General features: G+C 39.0%; 2 protein-coding genes across 2 annotated transcripts in view; both read right to left on the reverse strand.

The window, feature by feature from the left end:
- LOC131190352 (zinc finger protein 850-like) overlaps positions 1-18,755 on the reverse strand; it is a 33,319-nt gene extending 14,564 nt beyond the window's left edge. The window contains exons 1-4 of the mRNA XM_058167673.1: positions 18,535-18,755; positions 12,315-14,161; positions 11,508-11,520; positions 4,515-4,606 (exon numbers count right to left, since the gene is read on the reverse strand). Of these exons, the coding sequence (XP_058023656.1) occupies positions 4,515-4,606; positions 11,508-11,520; positions 12,315-14,012 (1,803 nt within the window). The 5' untranslated portion in view covers positions 14,013-14,161; positions 18,535-18,755. The remainder of the gene's footprint in view (positions 1-4,514; positions 4,607-11,507; positions 11,521-12,314; positions 14,162-18,534) is intronic.
- Positions 18,756-19,880: 1,125 nt separating this feature from the next.
- Positions 19,881-24,456, reverse strand: LOC131190353 (gastrula zinc finger protein XlCGF9.1-like). Its single transcript, XM_058167674.1, has 2 exons — positions 24,426-24,456; positions 19,881-24,240 (listed from the first exon to the last, which is right to left on the reverse strand). Exons 1-2 carry the CDS (start codon positions 24,454-24,456, stop codon positions 23,657-23,659), a joined length of 615 nt encoding a protein of 204 aa, XP_058023657.1. The 3' UTR covers positions 19,881-23,656.
- Positions 24,457-24,954: the final 498 nt, after the last annotated feature.

The raw sequence follows: 24,954 nt of genomic DNA on the forward strand, positions 1-24,954 counted from the left end.
GGTGTTGTCTTTGCCCCGGTACCCTGTGCGTTCGGCTTTTGCAATGTTTCTGCCGCTTTTGTAGACATCTCGTGAGCCCTGGCTTCATCCAGGGCTATTGCCAAAGTTAGGTTGCTCTTAGACAGCAGCCGCCTTTGCAATCGGATGTCTCTAACCCCACAAATGAGCTGTTTGAGTAAGGAGTCCTCCAAATATCTGTACTCACAGTGGTTCGTGGCTTTCCTCAACGCGGCCATGTACACGCTTATCGACTCGCCTTCTTGCTGTACCCGCTGCCTCAACTTGAACCGTTGGATGAACTTTGAGGGTACCGGTGCAAATGGTTTTAAGCAGGGTTTGCAGAGTTTGCCACGATACCGATTGTACCAGCGTTGGCTCTGAAAGTGACTCCGCGGTATCGAAAACCTCTGGACCGCAGTGGCTCAAGAAATAAGCCCTTCCTATTATCCGAAACTCCTTGCAGTTCGTTTGCTTCTAGGAAGCTTTTGAAACGGGTCATGTATGACCCCCATTTCTCTTTTGCTGGGTCAAATGGCGCTGGCGGCGTGTAGCTGGACATCGCTAACTATCCGCCCTTGAACTGGCTGGGTTCGCGTCTTCTTTTGCTCCTTCAGCTCTTTTTCCTGATCTCGCTACCTCAGAATCCCACCTTCGTCGCCAATGTTAAATTCGGGCAATAACGAGGCAGGAGACCAGTGAGTGACAACAGCACTTTAGTTTATAGTGAACCCAGCAAAAACCCTCCGACAAAATCCCTCCTTTTATACAGTTTCGGCTTATGCTTGAACCAATCAGCAACATGCTTGTTCCCGCCCAAATTTCCCTCCAAAAGTTTAAAGATACATTACACACTCATTTAGTCATTTTGTCGAAGAATGAAATAAGGTTTGTTTGGCATGATCTGTTTTGATGTTGGCTACTGTTTATAGCTTTGTTTGACTCTCCCTGTGAGGGGATCACCTCAGCATATCCTGGCATAACCTGGCAAAGGAATGGGTGGAAGTGGAAACTGGGCTCCCAGCTCCCTTTTCCTGCCTTATCTCTAGGCGCAAGAGGAAAGGTCCCTGCGTTTAACCCATTCGCTGAAGCCGTTGCAGGGAGGGGGCGACTGGGGTGCCACTGGACAACACTAAAGTCCTCCATCTGGGTCCCGCAAGAGAGAGTCACCCATATCAACCCCAAGAAAAGCCAAGGTTTGAAAAGCAAGCACCCAGATTTTAAAAAAATAGAGACTGAAAATCACTGCAATAATAAAAGAAACTTGCATGTGCATCCGCTAATCCATTTGCAATAGGGGCAAATTAGCAATGCATTGATGTTGAAGAGGGGTGAGGCAGACCTGTAGATGCCATTGGACTACAAGGCCCACCATCTTTCACCCATGCAATTCCTGGCTGGAGATGCTGCCTTTTTGCCAATAACTAAACCTTATAAAGGTTTATAAGACTCCTTAGGAGGAGTCTGGTAGCACCTTTTCTAGCCCATTGTATCAAAAGGCACAACTCCTGCAAGACTTTTCACAAAATGTCTTAGTTTGCAAAGGAGCAATTCAATGCCTTCTGAGGTTTGGTCATCGTAGACTTACAGGGTCTCTTCACAATCCTGTGGAGAATGTGTTGTGCTGAGTAGGAGGATCCATGTCCTAGCTTTCTGCTCCCGTTTTAAGGGTTTTCATTTTTCAACATGTTGTTGTTGAAAACAACATGTCAAAAAACAAACCAATTCCCCTCTTTTACTGGTAGAATTACGTATCTGTAAATCCTGGAGAGAGATTATACATACACCCATAAATGTGGCTACTGTTGGAAGAAAAATCTGATTTGGTTCCAAGCCGGGAGAAGGACGCTGGAAATAAAATGGAGGCTGATTGAAAAAGATTCTGTTTATTGATGAGCAGAACCAACAACATTATGTAGTTCTGAGAAAGCTGACAAAATGGCTGAATGAGTGGATGGAGCTTTATAGGTTTCTGTGACTTTGAAGTATGAAGGATTGTGCTATGAAGGGGCTTTTGTGTTTTGTGATTTCAGTGGTGGTGGGTTAATCCTATTATGTCCTAAAAGGTCATGTCCTGTCCTTAGAATTTGGGTGGGGGAATGCAAATTTTAATCCCATAATTGGAGTTGAAGGTTTTTTGTTTCTGAATACCTGGCCTGGATATCTTAATGGGCACAAAATATCCACCTCTAAAGATTTCAGGAAGCTGTTGGGGCTGCTTTCTGCCTTTGTTAAGATTTTTTTTCTCCATTCCTCTTTTGGGGAATTTAATATTCTACCTCTTTGAAAATTTCCCAAAATATTTCATTCGGGGGTGGGTGGAGCATGATTACTTCTTACAGTACACTCAAACTTTTTTTTTGTAAACAAGTTTTATTAGAGTTTTTCTTCCATCCTACATATTTTATGAACAGTGTTGACTGGATCACATCTTATATGTGAGGAAGATATTCCAATCTTCCTACTTTTTCCATTTTCATCTCTTTTATATAATTCTTTATCACAAATTAATCATTTTTTACCATATCTTGTTATTTCAGCTTCTATCATATTATTCTTTTTTTCCCCAAATACATTTTAGATGTTCAATTTCAGCCCTATTTTTTCCATATTTTTTTATCTCTTCTTAAAACATAATACATAAACAGTATCACTATTCACCCTTAATTCCTAATCTCTTACAATAATATCAATTAATTATCTTATTTCTCCATGTACAAAATATATTTCTCAAAATTCCCATACCACTTTTTAACATTTCAATTTTGTTTCTTAATTTAAAGTTTCAAGGTATCTTTTAGTAGTTAAGGTCACAGCTGTTATTTTCTCTTCTATCTTCCAACCAATATTCCAGTACTCTTTTTCCACCAGCAGATGTCTCTCTCAAATCCACAATATTCTCAGACTAACTAAATGTCAAAGCTGTCAAAAATATTTTAAATCCACATAAAAAGTACTTTTCCTTGCGTTTCTTTTTCTTTTCTTATTTTTAGTTTCTCCAAATCTAATTGTAAAAGTCAAAAATTTTCTTTCTTGGGCTTTGGTATTTTAACCTCCTCTTTGTTTTTCTCCCTCCGTTGAAGTTCCCAAGTGCCAATTAGCCGTTCATTTCAGCTCTGGGACACTTTTTAAAGGTATTAAAATTTTTCTTTTTTACCTGTGAGTTGGCCAATCACTCATCCGTACCATCACTCCGTTTAAACACCGCTCCTGCACAGAAAACTTAGTCTGGTTGCCCCAGCTTCAGAGCGGTCATTTTACAACACCCCGCCACCGGGAATCTGCTTGGGAAGAGACTTGGAGGCCGCCTTTGCAAACGCTTTTTGAAATAAACCTTTGAATTGTGAACCAGATCTGTCTTTACATTGTGAGTATACCATTTGGGGGTTTTATATCTCACAATCTTGGCACTCAATGTGGGGCCTGAGGGCCTCAAGGGGTTGCTTTTCTCAGTAAATTCTTGGGGGGGTGCCGGTTGATTTAAACTACTTAGAGTTATCTGAGACCTAGCTTCCAGTTGCAGGCTCTCAGCCAAACTAAATTGACAACTCTGGTCCACAAAATCAAAGGAGGAGGGAGAGTCAACAACTGAAGGCCCAGGACCAGGTAACCCAGTGTACTGGCCCAGGTAAGAAACTTTTGCCCCGAAGGAGGGAAACACGCTATTGTACCTGGGTACATTCCTTTGCCAGGTCCAGGATAATAAATGGATGGTGCACCACTAGGAAACCTTGTGTTTGTTTTCTAGGTATAGAAGTTTAAAAAAATCACAGAAGACAGCAGTGGCATTATCAGTTCCGTATTGTTTTCAAGAAAAGAAAACGTCCATCAAATCACAAGTCAACCATAATATGAAGGCGAACCAGTTTTAAAGCATGTACCACCAATGGAATAAAATCTGAGGAGAATGTAGAAACTGACATGTTTCAATCTAATTGCTTCTTATGGCTCTTGAACCATGAAGGTCACCTGCAGGGCAGAACAGCCTTTACATCTGAAATTTTACACTGCTTTTGTCACTGTCCCAACCTCCCCAACATATTTGCTGTTCATATGGTTTCTTCCAGTTGTGTGCCTCATTCTTGACACAATTTGAACATACACACGGTGCACTGAATTTCTGAAACTGTTAGGAAAAGATAAACTTTGAACCCCCGTTCTTCTCCTCTTGCTTTCTCCTTATATGAGAAGCTACGATCTCTTAACTATAGTCTCACAGCTCCAATCCCCAAGAGATGCTGGCTGGAAAATTCTGAGGTTGAAAATCTTTGGGGCACCCAGGAAGAAAAAGACTGGGACTCCTGGAAGATGGAAATTCTATCATCTACCATCACAAAAACGCAAAGAACGCTCCCAAAAAGATTTTTACATAATTGCCCAATTTCTACAAAAATAAATATCCAGCAACTACTTACGCTGAAGGCCAGATAACCATTATCAAAGTAATATGTTCCATTTTTTTCTTTTCCCCATTACAAATTCTTTGTAGTCAAATTACACTTCTCTACACTTCTTACTTGAGGCTTGATGTGGATTTTCCTGTGTGTGATAAGGGTGGATTGTTGCCTGAAGCACTGTCCACACTCAGGGCACTTGAACGGTTTCTCCCCTGTGTATATAAGGACATGATTTATAAGGTTAACACTAGTACTAAGATCTTTCCCACAGTCAGGACATTCAAAGGGTTTCTCTCCGGTGTGAATCCTCTGGTGGCAAATGAGGTTGGAATTCTGACTGAAACGTTTCCCAGTCAGGACATTTAAAGGGTTTCTCTCCTGTGTGAATCCTCTGGTGTCTAACCAGGCTGGAATTGGTATTGAAACTTTTCCCACAATCAGGACATTCAAATGGTTTCTCTCCTGTGCGAGTCCTTTGGTGAATCACCAAGTTGGAATTATCACAGAAACATTTCCCACAATCAGAACACTCAATGGTTTTCTCTCCTGTGTGATTCCTCTGGTGGCTAATAAGGCTGGAATTCAGACTGTCTGTTCTATGTGGCTTTCCAATTGACCTTTTCCTCCCCACTGACTTCCGGGTATTTCCCTCTTTTGCTCAATGGAAAAATAATCTCCCGTGACTTTTTGTGTAATATATGCTTGAATTTCACACTCTACTTTTCCCAGCTAGAAATCTCTTCCTGATTTTCTCTCATTTCTCTCTCACTTGCTGAGGAAGATGAAGAATTGTAGGCTCTGTGAAGGAAATGGAAAATATTTTGATTTCTGGACTGACTTGCTTTGCTGTTCAATGTTGCTTGTTATCCTCATTTGTCCAGAGTGCTCTTACTGCCATCCTCTTTGTCTATAAGATTCAAATAAAAGGATATCTTTAATGGTTGCAGAAGATGAGAAAAAAAGAAAAAAGTTTACATTACAATGAAAAAGCAAACATGTCACAGTGCTCCAATAAGCTCTTTCATTAATCATGATTCATTCATTTGACACATGGAAGACTACCCAGATCACTTAAGTTCCAATATCCATTCAGTGATGAAACTCACTTGTTGACTGGATCAATCACAAAATCTTAGCAGTGCAAAGGTTTTTTTCAAATATAGTCCAGTGAAAAAGAAACTACACTCTCTTTGATTTCTAGAATATTATACAAATTTATATGCTAAAGATACAATCTTGAACATGGATATTGATAATTATTTGAAAGAGTATAAGGCTAAAGGTTTAACCTTAGAACAAAGGGGAGAACTGAATCGGCCTATAACTTCTGAAGAAATTATTTTGGCAATAAAACAATTAAAAATGGGGAAAACCCCTGGTACGGATGGACTTACAGCAATTTATTACAAAAATTTACAGAATGAGATAGTAGGCCCACTTACGGAATTATTTAATCAGATACAACTAGGAGGGGGAATACCCTTATCATGGAGAACTACTTTTATTTCATTGATACCAAAAGAAAAACAGGATTGTACTAAACCTGGGAATTATAGGCCGATTTTACTTTTGAATAATTATTATAAGATTTTTGCTAAAATAATAGCGAATAGATTAATGTTAATTTTGCAACAAAGAATTCATACTGATCAATCGGGATTTATAAAGGGGAGGCAGATGAGGAATAATGTTAGACAGATTGTAAATTTATTGGAATATTTAAAAAAGAAAAATCAGATTTCAGCAGTATTTATTTTTTTGGATGCAGAGAAAGCTTTTGATCGATTGCACTGGGAATTTTTATTTAAATTAATAGACAAACTGCAATTTGGAGATTGTTTTATGAGAATAATTAGGGCGATTTATGGAGAGCAAACAGCCCAGATAATAATTAATGGTAGTTTGACAGAAGCTTTTAAGATTGCGAAAGGAACAAGACAGGGGTGTCCTTTATCACCATTATTGTTTATTTTAACTTTGGCGCCACTACTAGATAAAATAAGAGAGTTAAAGGAGATAGAGGGAATTAAAATTAGACAACATGAGTATAAAGTGAGAGCGTTTGCAGATGATTTGGTGATTATTTTGTCAAATCCTATAAACTCAAGTGTATGTTTGTTGGAAATAATTGGTCAATATGGAAAGGTGTCAGGGTTTAAAGTAAATCAGAATACATCAAAAGTGATAACAAAAAATATGACTAGACAACAGAAATAAAAATTAGAGGAAACAACAGGATTTGAAATTGTAAAAAAGGTTAAATATCTAGGGGTTTATATTACTTCATCAAATGTGAAATTGTATAAGAATAACTTTGAGGTGTTATGGCAAAAAGTTCAGAAGGAAATGCTCAGTTGGAAAAAATTACAATTATCACTATTGGGGAGAATAGCAGCTATTAAAATGAATGTTTTACCTAGATATTTATTTTTGTTTCAGATGATACCAATAATTAAAAAAGATAAAAATTTGGAAGAATGGCAGACTGGAATTAATAAATTTATATGGGAAGGTAAAAAAGCGAGAGTTAAAATGAAAATAATTCAAGATTATTTTATTTTATTTGAAAGAGGAGGTTTTATTTGAAAGAGGAGGTTTAAAAATGCCCAACTTTAAATTATATTATGAAGCAGCTGCTCTTTCTGTAATAAGTGATTGGTTTAATTTAACGGAGGAAAGGATTTTGAATATAGAAGGTTATGATTTATTATATGGATGGCATGCATATTTATTGTATGATAAAAAAAGTGGATAGAGCCTTTAAGAATCATGTTCTTCTGCGTGTCTGGAAGAAATATTATCACAAGTTAAATTACCAAATTCCTATTTGGGCAAATCCCGGGCATGCAATAGAGAATATAAATATAGAACAGAAACAGGAAATGATTACTTATAAAGATCTTCTATATACTGAGAGAGGTAATTTATAATTAAAATCCTTGCATACACTAAAAGAAGGGAGAAATTATACTTGGTTCCAATATGGGCAATTACGAGCTAGGTGGAAAAAAGATCAGAAAATTGGTATCATGCAGAATGAAGAAAATTTGGTAAAACAAATTAGAAATCAAACCCAGGCGCATATAAAGAGATTGTATAATGTGCTGATAGAAATAGATTCTGAAAGGGATTTAGTAAAGGATTGTATGATAAAATGGCACAAAATATTCAGGAACCAATATTTTTGGAAACTTGGGGAAAAAATTGGGTTAGAAATGTTAAGTTTACACAAGCACAGAACTTAAGAGAAAATTTTTATAAAATGTTTTATAGGTGGCATTTAGAACCTAAGAAATTATCATGTATGTATCCAGATATGCAAGCGAAATGTTGGAGATGTAATTGTGGTGGTACTACGTATTTTCATATTTGGTGAACTTGTAAGAAGATTAAGGCTTTTTGGATAAGGATCTGGTGGATTATACAAAATGTTTTGAAAAAGAAGATAAAGTTCCTACCGCAATATTTCTTATTGGGAATTATTACGGACTGTACAGTAACTGAGACTAAGCTGATTTTAAACTTAATAACAGCAGCAAGACTATTGATAGGACAATACTGGAAGAAAAAAGAATTACCTACTATAGAAAAATGGATATTGAAAGTTACTAATTTGGCTGAAATGGCCAAAATCTCAGCCTTTTTGAAAGACACTACACAAGAAAAATATCTAACTGAATGGAAAAAAATGGATTGAATATACGCAAAATAAATATCAGATTAAGAGATATCAGATTGCCTTTGAATGATAGGATGTATTTATCTCTGATTTGTATGGGAGAAGTTAGGATTTGAGAAGAAGGGGAGGACTATAATTTGTGTTAGGGAAAATTTAGCGTATGATTGTTTTCTTTTTGAACTATACCTTGTGTTTGGTCTGGGAAGTCGGGGGGGAGGGAGGAGGGTGGTTTTGGAGGGAGCGGGGAGGGGATGGAGGGGGGAGGGGGAAAAAATTTTTGTAAAAACTTTTTCAATAAAAAAAAACCCACTCTCTCTTTGATTTATATGGTTTTACTTCTCAGGGTATCATAAATATCATGCAACAGAACAGGAGAGAATAACAGAATTGGAAGGGACCTTGCAGGTCTTCTAATCCAACCCATGCTTCAGCAGGACGCCCTATACCCGTGATGGCGAACCTATGGCACGCGTGCCACACGTGGCACGTGTAGCCATATCAGTGGGCATGCGAGCTCAGCTCTGGCGCGCATGTACGTGCCGGCCAGCTGCTTTTCGGGCCTTCTGGGCCCACCAGAAGTAGGGAAACAGGCTGTTTCCTGCCTCCAAAGGGCCTCGGGAGGTGGTGGGAAAGGCCCATTTTTCTCTCTCACCTGGCTCCAGAGCCTCTCTAGGAATCTGGGGAGGGTGAAAATGGCCTTCCCGACCCCCCACCGGAGGTCCTCTGGAGGTCGAAAATGACCCGTTTGCTAACTTTTGGTCCTACCCACTCATGCACGTGACCCCTCCCACCCCACTCCTGGCACGCGATGGCAAAAAGGTTAGCCATCACTGTCCTATACCATTTCAGACAAATGGTTTTCTCATCTCTTCTAAAAAGCCTCAATTGATGGAGCACCACTTTTTTTTTCAATAAATTTTTTATTTTATTTTAATACGAACAATCCATCTTCCATTAAGCAGTGTTTCGTCTGGGTACAAATATCTTGTGCGATAACAAAATTTACAGCCATATTCATTAATATATTTTCTATATTTCACCAATCTACTTTTGTTTCTAGCTTTCATATTTATTCTCTAACCATCGGTAAAATAGTTCCCATACAATATTATTTAGTTTGTTCCTTCTCTTTAATTGCAAGTGTTAACCTATTCATTTCTGCACGTTCAAATATTTTCCTAATCACATTCTCATCCGTAGGAATTTCTTCACTTTTCCAATTTTGTACAAATATAATTCTAGCTGCAGTTATTATTACATTTTCTTTACAATAAGCTTCTGGTAAAATCCTCAACAAAAATATTTCGGGTTTCAAATTAATATGTTGTTGTAACATCTTCTCCAATCACATATTTCTGCCCGGTATTTTTGCCTTCTGTGCATATCCACCACATATAATGAGACCCAGGTGTCTGGGGACATTTCCAACATTTCGCTGATTTATCTTCAAACATCTTTGCCAATCTTGTTGGTGGAAAATGCCCTCTACAAAACATCTTATACAAGTTTTCTTTATATGCGGTTGACGTTGATTTGTAGTTTCTATCCCATAGTTGTTGCCATTTTTCTAATTCTATTGTATAACCAATTTTTTTTTGCCCATGCTATCATTCTTCACTTGTTCTTCTAATTTGATACCCAATAAACAGCTATAAGTTCGTTTATCACCCTCTCTTCTGTTATCTTACCCCATTATCTTACCCAATTCTGTCAAATCCATATAAGAACCATATAATTTAGTAACTTTTTCATATCTAGATTGTATTTGCAAACCTCATCAATCCCTTGCTCTTTCAATTCTTGTTTATTTTTGAACTTACCCGTTTCATTCAGAGTGTCTTTATATCTAATGATATTTCCCATACTAGTGATATTAGATGGATATCTGTGCTTTGCTATGAAACTATGTGCCTTACAGCTTGAAAATTAATGAGTAGTTACAGTCAGCCTCTCCTCTCCCCTTCTCTCCCTCAGGCTTGCCACACAGAAACATCTCCTATCCTATCACCTTATCAGAGTTTTGCTGTGACTAGCATTATGAGATAAACCCAGGAGCAAAACACAGCACACAGAACACAGAGCCTTTAGATAATTAACAGTGGTTTATATACAACTAAATATATACATACATATACATGGTAGATACCTTATCATACAGCTACGAACACAAGGAAAGCAATAAGATACACAAGAGAGAGAGATGCCCTCTAATGGTCACCAACAAGAAAAACACAGACTTCAGAGGATAATTAGAACTGCAGAAAAAATAATTGCTACCAACCTGCCTTCCATTGAGGACCTGTATACTGCACGAATCAAGAAGAGGGCCGTGAAAATATTTACAGATCCCTCGCATCCTGGACATAAACTGTTTCAACTCCTACCCTCAAAACGACGCTATAGAGCACTGCACACCAGAACAACTAGACACAAGAACAGTTTTTTCCCGAAGGCCATCGCTCTGCTAAACAAATAATTCCCTCAACACTGTCAGACTATTTACTGAATCTGCACTACTATTAATCGTTTCATAGTTCCCATCACCAATCTCTTTCCACTTATGACTGTATGACTATAACTCGTTGCTGGCAATCCTTATGATTTATATTGATATACTGAACATCAATTGTGTTGTAAATGTTGTACCTTGATAAATGTATCTTTTCTTTTATGTACACTGAGAGCATATGCACCAAGACAAACTCCTTGTGTGTCCAATCACACTTGGCCAATAAAATTCTATTCTATTCTATTCTATTCTATTCTATTCTATTCTATTCTATTCTATTCTATTCTATTCTATTCTATATATAGACACCTCTTAAAATGGTAACAGTCTTGTGTGGACCCCATCAGAGTTTTAAACCAGCGATTCCAAATGATGAATCATTCCCATTGCATCAGCTTTCAGTTGCTTCCGCTTACAACCTTCCATCAGCTTACAGCTATTAAATCTACATTCCCTGACACCTCTTCTCTCCCTCAGGCTTTCTAGCCTTCTCTCCCTCAGCCTTACCCGACGGAAGCCTGTCCTATGCTATCTCCTTCTCTCCAGAGTTATTTTCAAGTTGGAAGGGGGAGTAGAACATCTAACTCATTAGCATCAGTGTGTGTTATAATATAGAAAATACTAATGATCTGATGATCATTTCGAAAAATCCTTTCTTAATGAGCACCTAGAAGCCAAGAGGAACATACGTGGCAAATTTCAAGTTTGTAAGCTTTTACGTTCTGGAGATTTCATGATTATGGCGTGAGTGCTTTTTGCTTTTATATATATATAGATTTTGATGAACAAGTGCTTCCATTGTTGAAAGCCAAAGTGGTATCTTCAAATAATGCTGTTCTCTAATTTTCTCCCAAACGAACAAAAAAACATTTCTTATACAGTGTCTTTGAAAGTAACCATGTATCCTACTTTCCTCATACCATACCTTTGAAGGTCACCTGCAAGGCACAACGGCATTTACATCTGAAATTTTGCACTGGTTTTGTCACTACCCCAAACTCCCCAATATATTTGCTATTCATATGGTTTCTTCCACTTGTGTGCCTCATTCCTGACACAATCTGAACAGACGTGCTTAGTGCACTGAATTCCTGGAACTGTTAGGAAAAAATGAAAGTTGAAACTCCTCTACTTCTCTTCTTTCGCTTTCTCCTTATACGAGGAACCACAATCTCCAACTATAGTCCGAGTGCTCCAATCCACAAGAGATGCTGGCTGGGGAATTCTGAGGCTGAAAATCTTGGGGCAGGCAAGGAAGAAAAAGGCTGGGACTCTATATGTGGCATTTCTATCATCTCCCATGATAAAAATGCAAAGAATGCTCCCAATATATTTTTACATAATTGCACAATTTCTGCAAAAATAAATATCCCACAACCACTTCTGCTGATGGCCAGATAACCATTATCATACTAATAGGTTGCAATTTCTTTTTTTCCCCATCCCATATAATATCATTACATATTTGCAAAAAAAAAATAAATCAGCCCAATACCATTACAAATTCTTTGTAGTCTAATTAAATAGTCAGTTTCTCAACTGGACTTAAAACGGGACATTAGAAATGAAATTCAAGCCTTCTCTACACTCATCACTTTGGGTCTCATGTGGATTTTCCTGTGTGCAATAATAGTGCAACGTTGCCTGAAGGACCGTCCACACTTGGGACACTTAAATGGTTTTTAGAAGGTTAAACCTAGTGCTGAGATCTTTCCCACAGGCTGGACACTCATAGTTTCTCTCCTGTGTGAGTCCTCTGGTGTTTAACCAGAGTGGAAATATCACTGAAACTTTTCCCACAAACAGGACACCCAAAGGGTTTCTCTCCTGTGTGAATCCTCTGGTGTCTCTCTAGGCTGGAATTGGTACTGAAACTTCTTCCACACTCAGAACATTCAAATGGTTTCTCTCCTGTGTGAGTCCTCTGATGTTTCACCAGGCTGTAATTCTGACTGAAACTTCTTCCACAATCAGGACATTCAAAGGGTTTCTCTCCTGTGTGAGTCCTCTGGTGTTTCACCAGGCTGGAATTGATACTGAAACTTTTCCCACAATCAGGACATTCAAAGGGTTTCTCTCCTGTGTGAGTTCTCTGGTGTATCACTAGGTTGAAATTCTCTCTGAAACTTTTCCCACAAACAGGACATTGAAACGGTTTCTCTCCTGTGTGAGTCCTCTGGTGTTTCACCAGGCTGGAACTGGTCCTGAAACTTTTCTCACAATCAGGACATTCAAAGGGTTTCTCTCCTGTGTGAATCCTCTGGTGTCTCTCCAGGCTGGAATTGGTACTGAAACTTCTCCCACAATCAGGACATTTAAAGGGTTTCTCTCCTGTGTGAGTCCTCTGATGCATCATGAGATGAGACCTCTGAGTGAAACTTTTACCACAATCAGAACATTCAAAGGGTTTCTCTGCTGTGTGAATCCTCTGGTGGCTAATAAGGTGGGAATTTCGACTGAAACTTCTTCCACAGTCAGGACATTCAAAAGGTTTCTCTCCTGTATGAGTCCTCTGGTGTTTCACCAGGCTGGAATACAGATTGAAACGTCTTCCACACTCAGAACATTCAAATGGTTTATCTTCTGTATGAATCTTCTGGTGGCTAATAAGATGGGAATTCTGACTGAAACTTTTCCCACAAACAGGACATTGAAACGGTTTCTCCCCTGTGTGAGTCCTCTGGTGTATCACCAGGATGGAATTCTGACTGAAACTTTTCCCACAAACAAGACATTCAAAGGGTTTCTCTCCTGTGTGAGTTCTCTGGTGTATCACCAGGTTGGAATTACGACTAAAACTTTTCCCACAAACAGGGCATTGAAAGGGTTTCTCCCTTGTGTGAGTCCTCTGGTGTTTCCCCAGGCTGGAACTGGTACTGAAACTTTTCTCACAATCAGGACATTCAAAGGGTTTCTCTCCTGTGTGAGTTCTCTGGTGTATCACCAGGCTGGAATTACGACTAAAACTTTTCCCACAAACAGGACATTCAAATGGTTTCTCTCCTGTGTGAGTCCTCTGATGTGCAACAAGGTCAGAATTCCGACTAAAACTATTCCCACATTCAAGACATTTACAGAGTTTCTCACCTGTGTGAATCATCTGGTGGCTAATAAGGTTGGAATTGGTAGTGAATTTTTTTTCACAATCAGGACATTCAAAGGGTTTCTTGCCCGTGTGAGTCCTCTGGTGTTTCATGAGCTGGGAATTCTGAGACAAACTTTTCTCACAATCAGGACATTCAATTTTCTCACCATCAGGACTGTCTGCTCTACATTGATTTCCAATTGACCTTTTCCTCCCAGTAACTTCCAGATATTTCCGTCTTTTACCTAATGGAAGAATAATCTCCCTTGACTTTTCATGTAATGTATGCTTGAATTTCACACTCTTCTTTTCCGAGCTAGAAATCTCTTCCTGATTTTCTCTCATTTCTCTCTCACTTGCTGAGGAAGGTGAAGAATTGTAGGCTCTGTGAAGGAAATGGAAAATATTTTGATTTCGGGACTGACTTGCTTTCCTATTCAATGTTGCTTTTTATCCTCAGTTGTCCAAAGCGCTCTTATTGCCATTCTCTTTGTCTATAAGATTCAAATAAAAATGTATCTTTAATTGTGCATAAAATGGTTGCATAAGATGGAAAAAAAAGAAAAACATTTACATTACAATGAAAAAGCAAACATGCCACAATACTCAAAGAAGCTCTTACATTACTCACGACACATGGAAGACTACCCAGATCCAAGTTTGAATATCCATTCAATGATGAAATTCACTTGTTGACTGGGTCAATCACAAATTCTTAGCAGTGCAAAAGGTTGTTTTCACATACAGTAAAGTGAAAAAGAAACTAAACCCTTTATCATTTCTATGGTTTTACTTATCAGGGTATCATAAATATCAGCAGAACAGAACAGAAGAGAATAACAGAATTGGAAGGGACCTTGCAGGTCTTCTAATCCAGCCTCTGCTCAAGCAGGAGACCCTATACCAGGGGTAGTCAACCTTTTTATACCTACCACTCACTTTTGTATCTCTGTTTACATCGTGGATTGGGTTTGGGCTGGGGCACCGGCTACCAGCTCTGCTTGTCTGTTACAGCTGGGTGGTTTGGGGGCAGATGCGCGAGCTATTCTGGGACGAGGCTCTTTTGTTTGTGGTTGCACTATAGCACCATTTAGTTTCACTTGCGTACCGTGAACTAATCTTATGCGTGGGCAATACAAATAGTATATTTTCAGAAATTTAAATTGTCACAAGGAATTTTATGAAAACCTAATGAAAATGTTTTTAAATAATGCTATGAAAATTTTTTAAAAAGTCAATTAAATTTTTTTTAAAAAGGAAAGTGCTTCAGTATTGGACAAAAGCCCTACCGCCCACCATGAAAGCTGGAATGCCCACTAGTGGGCGGTAGGGACCAGGTTGACTACCACTGCCCTATACCATTTTGGACAAGCGGCTACTACGTCTCTTATGAAAAGCTTCCAGTGATGGAGCACCACAATGGCTAAAGGCAAACCATTTTGCTGGTTAATTGTTCTCACCATTAGGAAATTTCTCACTGCTTCCATTGTATAAAGAGGTGAACTAGCAGCCAAGTACTGCTAATAAAGTGCCCTTGATCAATTGATCATTAGCTAGTAGACTACATCTATAAAAGCTGAAGTTGTAGGAGTTTCCTGGTCTTTGGCATTGAGGTGTGTGTTAACACAATGCCAAAAATCCACCAGCAATGATCTTAGAGAAGACATTGTTGCTGCCAATCAATTTGGGAAAGTTTAAACGGCCATTTCTAAACAATTTAAAATCCATCATTCTACAGTGAGGAAGATTATTCATAAGTGGGAAACATCCCAGACAGTTGCCAATCTTCCCAGGAATAGATATCCAAGAAAATACACGCCAGGGTCAAACGATGCAATGGCCAGAGAAATTGCTAAAAAACAAAGACTTTTATTTGAGACTCTACAGGTTTCAATTAGAATAGAATAGAACAGAATAGAATTTTTTATTGGCCAAGTGTGATTGGACACACAAGGAATTTGTCTTGGTGCATATGCTCTCAATGTACATAAAAGAAAAGATACGTTCATCAAGGTACAACATTTACAACACAATTGCTGGTCAGCATGTTAAATGTTAAGATTCATGACAGTGCAATTAGAAAAAGACTGAACAAATCACAGGAATTCTGGAACATTGTCCTTTGCACAGACCAGACCAAAGTGAGATGGTTGGCCATAATGCAGTGACACGTTTGACGAAAACCAAACACAGCATATCAGCACAAACATCTCATACAAACCATCATGCGTAAGTTGGCCAGCGTCGCAACTGGACGGTGTGTCTCGGTGCTCTGGAGAGAACGCCAAAATTCCAGTCATTTTGGGGGTCCTTTCTGGACCATAGCTGTCCTGGAGGGACAGTGAAGAAAGGAAGCATCGGCCGGTGCAAACAGGGAAGTTCTAAATTCCCTGGAGCGCCGGCATTAGCCTCTGACCCAGTGGCATGGGAAGACAGTCATTAGGAGCTGTCAAAAGCCAGGGCGGCCACATGGAAGATTTGAGCAGGAGTGGTGATTGAACAGAGTATTGTTATCAGGTGAGTGATTGGCCAATTCACAGCTAAGAAGGAAACATTCTTAAAACTTGAAAGAAGTTCCAACCTGAAATTAGTGGCTAATTGGCACGCGGAAACTCAAAGTGAAGGAAAATAAAAAACAAAGAGGACCTTTAAGATCAAAGCCCTAAAAGGAAACTTTCCATCTGGATTTAAAATTGGACTGGGAAGAAATTAAAAATAACAAAAGAAAAAGAAAACTGAGGAAAAGTATTTTTAATAAAAGGATTTAATTGAAGAAGAGGAAATAATTATCTTTGTGGATTAACAAGTGACATTTTGTTGCGGGGGTGGAGGGGATTTGTGAATTGGAGAGAGACATCTGCTGGTGGAAAGCATTGCATTACTTAGACCACCTTGGGAAATGACTGGAGGAGTAATTGTTTAAAGAGCTGGGGCACGATTTCCAAAAGGAGTGGAAAGAATAAAGACTCAAATTGGAACAGTTTATATGAACTTTTGACTTGGACATTATTTGGAAAGAAAAAAGAGACATTATATGGACTTGAATTCGAATTAAATCCTTTCTCTTTAAATTGATAACGTGGAGAGTTGGGAGTATGAGTATGAGGAACTAAGGGAGATGCTTCAAAAGGTGCGAGAATCACTTAAGGGAAATAAAGAAGCAGAGGAATGGTTGAAATGTAAAAGAAGAGAGGAGAAAGAAAATATGAGTGAAAGACGGGAGGAGCAAGAATACAATGTTGAAAAAGAAATAATTGAAGAATGATTACTCTGGGATTGACAGTGGCAGAATAAAAATGGACAGGGGGAAATATCTCTCAAAGAAGAGAAGAGGAACAAATGGGAAAAGATTGAGGAGGAAAATTAAAAGAATAAAAATTAGAGAAAGGAGGCCGAAAGGAAGATACAAGAAAAAGAAAAAAGAAGAAGATAAGAGAATGGGAGAAAGGAGGAAAACATTAAGAATTGGAATTTTGGAGAGACCGAAAGAAAATGGTTAAAAGGGGAAGAAAAATGGATAGCAGAAAGGAAATTAAAACATCAATAGGTTGATTTAAGGGAAGGATATTAGTAGTAAAAATTGTATGTAAGAAGTAAATTAGAAGAAATATATAGTTTATTGTAAAAGGGAAGTAAGAAAAAATGAAATGAAGTGCATGTAAGAAGCAAAAAAGAAGAAATATACTGTTTAATGTAAAATGGAGAAGTAGATGAAATGTGAAAGATAAAATGGATTATGTTTTGTTGTCTGAGGATGCATGGATTGGAGAGAACTATACTGGATGGTAAAGAACTATACTGGATGTTTTAAATATTGAAAAAAATAAAGAAATTAATTGAAATTAAGGTATAAAACTGAAAAGTTAGTAAATGATACAAGAATGAAAAAATATATATGCAAGAAGCAAACAAGGAAGAACTATACTGTTTAAGAAAAATAGACCAGCAAATGAAATATGAAAGATAGAATGGTTTATAGGTGAAAATAATTGAAAGTGAGACATAAAATTGATCAAAATTGAAATGTTAGAAAATGATGTATGCTAATGAAAAAGAAAAAAAAGCCCCTTCCCCAAGAATGAAATATTTTGGGGAATGTTAAAAGAGGCAGAATATTGTATTTCCCCAAAGGAGAAATGAAGAAAAAAAAATCTTTAAAAAGGCAGAAAGCAGCCCCAACAGCTTCCAACAGATGCCTGAAGTCTTTAGAGGTGGAGATTTTGTGCCCATTTAGAAAGAGAGGGCCAATCTATTCACAAACAAAACACCTTCAGCTCCAGTTGATGGGATTAAGACAGACAGGACAGGACTTTTAGGACATAATGGGCCACCACCATTAAAATGGAGCATTTCAATCACACAACCCCAAAGACTGTATAAAGGCCCTCTTATCCCAACCTCATTTTGTCAACAACCTAAAAAAACCAGAGGCACATGAGTCTGAACTTGTTGCCCTGAGAAATCAGGTCCAAAGCAGAATAATGGAGTTGGGGGGGACCTTGGAGGTCTTCTAGTCCATCCCCTGTTCTGGCAGGAGACCCTATTCGATTCTGAACAAATGGCTGTCCAATCTCCCCTTAAAACCCTCCAGTGACGGAGCAGCCACAACCTCTGGAGGGAAGCCATTCCCAAAGAATCAACTTTTATTTAAAAGAGACTTTTTCAATCTTCCCAGCAGCAGAAAATTCCAGCCACCAGTTTCACAGCCTGCAGCCCCAGTGGGCTTCCATTTGGGGAGGGAAGGAACCTGCAGCAGCAGCAGCTGACCTGCTTCAGCCCAGTTGCTTCTCTGCTTCCAGGCCGTGGAGGGAACCGAACAGCCCGACTTGCTCCCGGACTCTCCTCCCACCTGCTGCCCTCAACTCACCTGCCAGCTGCTGCTTCGACCCCGGGAAGAGCACAAAAGCCGCTCTGCCCACCACTTTTCTCCCACGAGTCATCCGGAAGAGGAAGTTTCTCTGCACTTCTCTCTTCCCATCCTTTCTAGCAATGCAGTACTCGATGGTTTGAAAAACTCCTCTTTCAAGCTCAAGGGCGGGCACTAAAGTTTGTGTGGCTTTCTAGGCAAAGATGTTGCCTGATCGCCATCTAGCGACCTGAAGTGGAAAAACACGCTTGTCCAGTCTCCACCAAGTCCTTTGGAAGATATTTTCACTAATTACGTGGCAGCAGGTCCTTTTCGACTCCTAGCAACGGACCTTTGCAACTGAGCCAAGTATTAATACAGCCTAGGATTGTATTGATTATTTTGGCTGCTATCACTTATTGTTGGATCACGTTTAAGTGATCGTCCACTGGGATTCCCAAGATCCCTTTCAAAGTTACCGGCATTAAACCAGTTTATACTGGCTCAATTCACCTAGTTTATACCTATGCAGTTGCTTTTCTGGTTAAGTGTAAAACTTTTATCTGTGTCATATCATTTTGTTAGATGGGGCCACTGTTCAAGTCTGTCAAGTCTTTTTTTGGATCTTGAGCTTGTCTTTTGGGGCATTGGCAATTCCTGCCAACTTAATGTCATCTGAAAATTTGATAAGTTCCCCTTCTGTCCCCTTTTCTAGGTTGTTTATGTAGATTTTGATGAGTACTGGGCAGGGATGAAATCCAACAGGTTCTGACAGGTTCTGGAGAACCGGTAGTGGAAATTTTGAGCAATTTGGAGAACTGGTAGCGGAAATTTTGAGTAGTTCAGAGAACTGGCAAATACCACCTCTGGGGTGGAAATGGAGATTTTGCAATGTCCTTCTCCCAGGAGTGGGGAGGGAATGGGGATTTTGCAGTATCCTTCCCCTGTTCATGCCCACCAAGCCACGCCCACCAAGCCACATCACCCCACCAAGCCACACCCATAGAACCAGTAGTAAAAAAAATGGATTTCATGACTGGTACTGGGTCTAAACTGCAACCTGAAGGTACCTCACTGCTTTCTTTCCTCCATGAGGGTGTAGTTCCATTGAGGACTACATGCTGAGTACGATTTGTCAGCCAGTTAAAAACTTATTTTGTGTGGGTGCTGTCTATCCCACATTTTTCTATCTTGCCAAGAAGTAGTCTGTGATCTACTTTATCAAATGCTTTCCTGAAATCTAAGTATACTATGTCCACAGCATTTCACTGGTCCACTCATTTAGTCATTTTGTTGAAGAATGAAATAAGGTTTGTTTGGGATGATCTGTTTTGATGTTGGCTACTGTTTATAGCTTTGTTTGACTCTCCACAGCATATCCTGGCATAACCTGGCAAAGGAATGGGCGGAAGTGGAAACTGGGCTCCCAGCTCCCTTTTCCTGCCTTCTCTCTAGGCGCAAGAGGAAAGGTCCCTGCGTTTAACCCATTCGCTGAAGCTGTTGCAGGGAGGGGGCGACTGGGGTGCCACTGGACAACACTAAAGTCCTCCATCTGGGTCCCGCAAGAGAGAGTCACCCATATCAACCCCAAGAAAAGCCAAGGTTTGAAAAGCAAGCACCCAGATTTTAAAAAAATAGAGACTGAAAATCACTGCAATAATAAAAGAAACTTGCATGTGCCTCCGCTAATCCATTTGCAATAGGGGCAAATTAGAAATGCATTGATGTTGAAGAGGGGTGAGGCAGACCTGTAGATGCCATTGGACTACAAGGCCCACCATCTTTCACCCATGCAATTCCTGGCTGGAGATGCTGCCTTTTTGTCTATATCTAAACCTTATAAAGGTTTATAAGACTCCTTAGGAGGAGTCTGGTAGCACCTTTTCTAGCCCATTGTATCAAAAGGCACAACTCCTGCAAGACTTTTCACAAAATGTCTTAGTTTGCAAAGGAGCAATTCAATGCCTTCTGACGTTTGGTCATCGTAGACTTACAGGGTCTCTTCACAATCCTGTGGAGAATGTGTTGTGCTGTGTAGGAGGATCCATGTCCTAGCTTTCTGCTCCCGTTTTAAGGGTTTTCATTTTTCAACATGTTGTTCTTGAAAACAACATGTCAAAAAACAAACCAATTCCCCTCTTTTACTGGTAGAATTACGTATCTGTAAATCCTGGAGAGAGATTATACATACACCCATAAATGTGGCTACTGTTGGAAGAAAAATCTGGTTTGGTTCCAAGCCGGGAGAAGGACGCTGGAAATAAAATGGAGGCTGATTGAAAAAGATTCTGTTTATTGATGAGCAGAACCAACAACATCATGTAGTTCTGAGAAAGCTGACAAAATGGCTGAATGAGTGGATGGAGCTTTATAGGTTTCTGTGACTTTGAAGTATGAAGGATTGTGCTATGAAGGGGCTTTTGTGTTTTGTGATTTCAGTGGTGGTGGGTTAATCCTATTATGTCCTAAAAGGTCCTGTCCTTAGAATTTGGGTGGGGGAATGCAAATTTTAATCCCATAATTGGAGTTGAAGGTTTTTTGTTTCTGAATACCTGGCCTGGATATCTTAATGGGCACAAAATATCCACCTCTAAAGATTTCAGGAAGCTGTTGGGGCTGCTTTCTGCCTTTGTTAAGATTTTTTTTCTCCATTCCTCTTTTGGGGAATTTAATATTCTACCTCTTTGAAAATTTCCCAAAATATTTCATTCGGGGGTGGGTGGAGCATGATTACTTCTTACAGTACACTCAAACTTTTTTTTTGTAAACAAGTTTTATTAGAGTTTTTCTTCCATCCTACATATTTTATGAACAGTGTTGACTGGATCACATCTTATATGTGAGGAAGATATTCCAATCTTCCTACTTTTTCCATTTTCATCTCTTTTATATAATTCTTTATCACAAATCAATTATTTTTTTACCATATCTTGTTATTTCAGCTTCTATCATATTATTCTTTTTTCCCCCAAATACATTTTACATGTTCAATTTCAACCCTATTTTTTCCATATTTTTTTATCTCTTCTTAAAACATAATACATAAACAGTATCACTATTCACCCTTAATTCTTAATCTCTTACAATAATATCAATTAATTATTTTATTTCTCCATGTACAAAATATATTTCTCAAAATCTCCATACCACTTTTTAACATTTCAATTTTGTTTCTTAATTTAAAGTTTCAAGGTATCTTTTAGTAGTTAAGGTCACAGCTGTTATTTTCTCTTCTATCTTCCAACCAATATTCCAGTACTCTTTTTCCACCAGCAGATGTCTCTCTCAAATCCACAATATTCTCAGACTAACTAAATGTCAAAGCTGTCAAAAATATTTTAAATCCACATAAAAAGTACTTTTCCTTGCGTTTCTTTTTCTTTTCTTATTTTTAATTTCTCCAAATCTAATTGTAAAAGTCAAAAATTTTCTTTCTTGGGCTTTGGTATTTTAACCTCCTCTTTGTTTTTCTCCCTCCGTTGAAGTTCCCAAGTGCCAATTAGCCGTTCATTTCAGCTCTGGGACACTTTTTAAAGGTATTAAAATTTTTCTTTTTTACCTGTGAGTTGGCCAATCACTCATCCGTACCATCACTCCGTTTAAACACCGCTCCTGCACAGAAAACTTAGTCTGGTTGCCCCAGCTTCAGAGCGGTCATTTTACAACGCCCCGCCGCCGGGAATCCGCTTGGGAAGAGACTTGGAGGCCGCCTTTGCAAACGCTTTTTGAAATAAACCTTTGAATTGTGAACCAGATCTGTCTTTACATTGTGAGTATACCATTTGGGGGTTTTATATCTCACAATCTTGGCACTCAATGTGGGGCCTGAGGGCCTCAAGGGGTTGCTTTTCTCAGTAAATTCTTGGGGGGGTGCCGGTTGATTTAAACTACCTAGAGTTATCTGAGACCTAGCTTCCAGTTGCAGGCTCTCAGCCAAACTAAATTGACAACTCTGGTCCACAAAATCAAAGGAGGAGGGAGTCAGCAACTGAAGGCTCAGGACCAGGTAACCCAGTGTACTGGCCCAGGTAAGAAACTTTTGCCCCGAAGGAGGGAAACACGCTATTGTACCTGGGTGGTCAGGTACATTCCTTTGCCAGGTCCAGGATATTAAATGGATGGTGCACCACTAGGAAACCTTGTGTTTGTTTTCTAGGTATAGAAGTTTAAAAAAATCACAGAAGACAGCAGTGGTATTATCAGTTCCGTATTGTTTTCAAGAAAAGAAAACGTCCATCAAATCACAAGTCAACCATAATATGAAGGCGAACCAGTTTTAAAGCATGTACCACCAATGGAATAAAATCTGAGGAGAATGTAGAAACTGACATGTTTCAATCTAATTGCTTCTTATGGCTCTTGAACCATGAAGGTCACCTGCAGGGCAGAACAGCCTTTACATCTGAATTTTTTTGTTTTTGTTTACATTTATGCCCCGCCCTTCTCCGAAGACTCAGGGCGGCTTACAGTGTATAAGGCAATAGTGTCATTCTATTTGTATATTTTTACAAAGTCAACTTATTGCCCCCCCAACAATCTGGGTCCTCATTTTACCTACCTTATAAAGGATGGAAGGCTGAGTCAACCTCGGGCCGGGCTTGAACCTGCAGTAATTGCAGGCTTTGTGTTCTTAATAACAGGCTTTACCAGCCTGAGCTATTCCGGCCCCTTTTACACTGCTTTTGTCACTGTCCCAACCTCCCCAACATATTTGCTGTTCATATGGTTTCTTCCAGTTGTGTGCCTCATTCTTGACACAATCTGAACATACACGCTTGGTGCACTGAATTCCTGAAACTGTTAGGAAAAGATAAACTTTGAACCCCCGTTCTTCTCCTCTTGCTTTCTCCTTATATGAGAAGCTACGATCTCTTAACTATAGTCTCACAGCTCCAATCCCCAAGAGATGCTGGCTGGAAAATTCTGAGGTTGAAAATCTTTGGGGCACCCAGGAAGAAAAAGATTGGGACTCCTGGAACATGGAAATTCTATCATCTACCATCACAAAAACGCAAAGAACACTCCCAAAAATATTTTTATATAATTGCCCAATTTCTACAAAATTAAATATCCAGCAACTACTTACGCTGAAGGCCAGATAACCATTATCAAAGTAATATGTTCCATTTTTTTCTTTTCCCCATTACAAATTCTTTGTAGTCAAATTACACTTCTCTACACTTCTTACTTGAGGCTTCATGTGGATTTTCCTGTGTGCGATAAGGGTGGATTGTTGCCTGAAGCACTGTCCACACTCAGGGCACTTGAACGGTTTCTCCCCTGTGTATATAAGGACATGATTTATAAGGTTAACCCTAGTACTAAGATCTTTCCCACAGTCAGGACATTCAAAGGGTTTCTCTCTGGTGTGAATCCTCTGGTGGCAAATGAGGTTGGAATTCTGACTGAAACGTTTCCCACAGTCAGGACATTTAAAGGGTTTCTCTCCTGTGTGAATCCTCTGGTGTCTAACCAGGCTGGAATTGGTATTGAAACTTTTCCCACAATCAGGACATTCAAATGGTTTCTCTCCTGTGCGAGTCCTTTGGTGAATCACCAAGTTGGAATTATCACAGAAACATTTCCCACAATCTGAACACTCAATGGTTTTCTCTCCTGTGTGATTCCTCTGGTGGCTAATAAGGCTGGAATTCAGACTGTCTGTTCTATGTGGCTTTCCAATTGACCTTTTCCTTCCCACTGACTTTCGGGTATTTCCCTCTTTTGCTCAATGGAAAAATAATCTCCCATGACTTTTTGTGTAATATATGCTTGAATTTCACACTCTACTTTTCCCAGCTAGAAATCTCTTCCTGATTTTCTCTCATTTCTCTCTCACTTGCTGAGGAAGATGAAGAATCGTAGGCTCTGTGAAGGAAATGGAAAATATTTTGATTTCTGGACTGACTTGCTTTGCTGTTCAATGTTGCTTGTTATCCTCATTTGTCCAGAGTGCTCTTATTGCCATCCTCTTTGTCTATAAGATTCAAATAAAAGGATATCTTTAATGGTTGCAGAAGATGAGAAAAAAAGAAAAAAGAAAAAAGTTTACATTACAATGAAAAAGCAAACATGCCACAATGCTCGAATAAGCTCTTACATTAATCATGATTCATTCATTTGACACATGGAAGACTACCCAGATCACTTAAGTTCCAATATCCATTCAGTGATGAAACTCATTTGTTGACTGGATCAATCCCAAAATCTTAGCAGTGCAAAGGTTTTTTTCAAATATAGTCCAGTGAAAAAGAAACTACACTCTCTTTGATTTCTAGAATATTATACAAATTTATATGCTAAAGATACAATCTTGAACATGGATATTGATAATTATTTGAAAGAGTATAAGGCTAAAGGTTTAACCTTAGAACAAAGGGAAGAACTGAATCGGCCTATAACTTCTGAAGGAATTATTTTGGCAATAAAACAATTAAAAAT

This window comes from Ahaetulla prasina, chromosome 2, assembly GCF_028640845.1.
Source record: "Ahaetulla prasina isolate Xishuangbanna chromosome 2, ASM2864084v1, whole genome shotgun sequence".
NCBI lineage: Eukaryota > Metazoa > Chordata > Lepidosauria > Squamata > Colubridae > Ahaetulla > Ahaetulla prasina.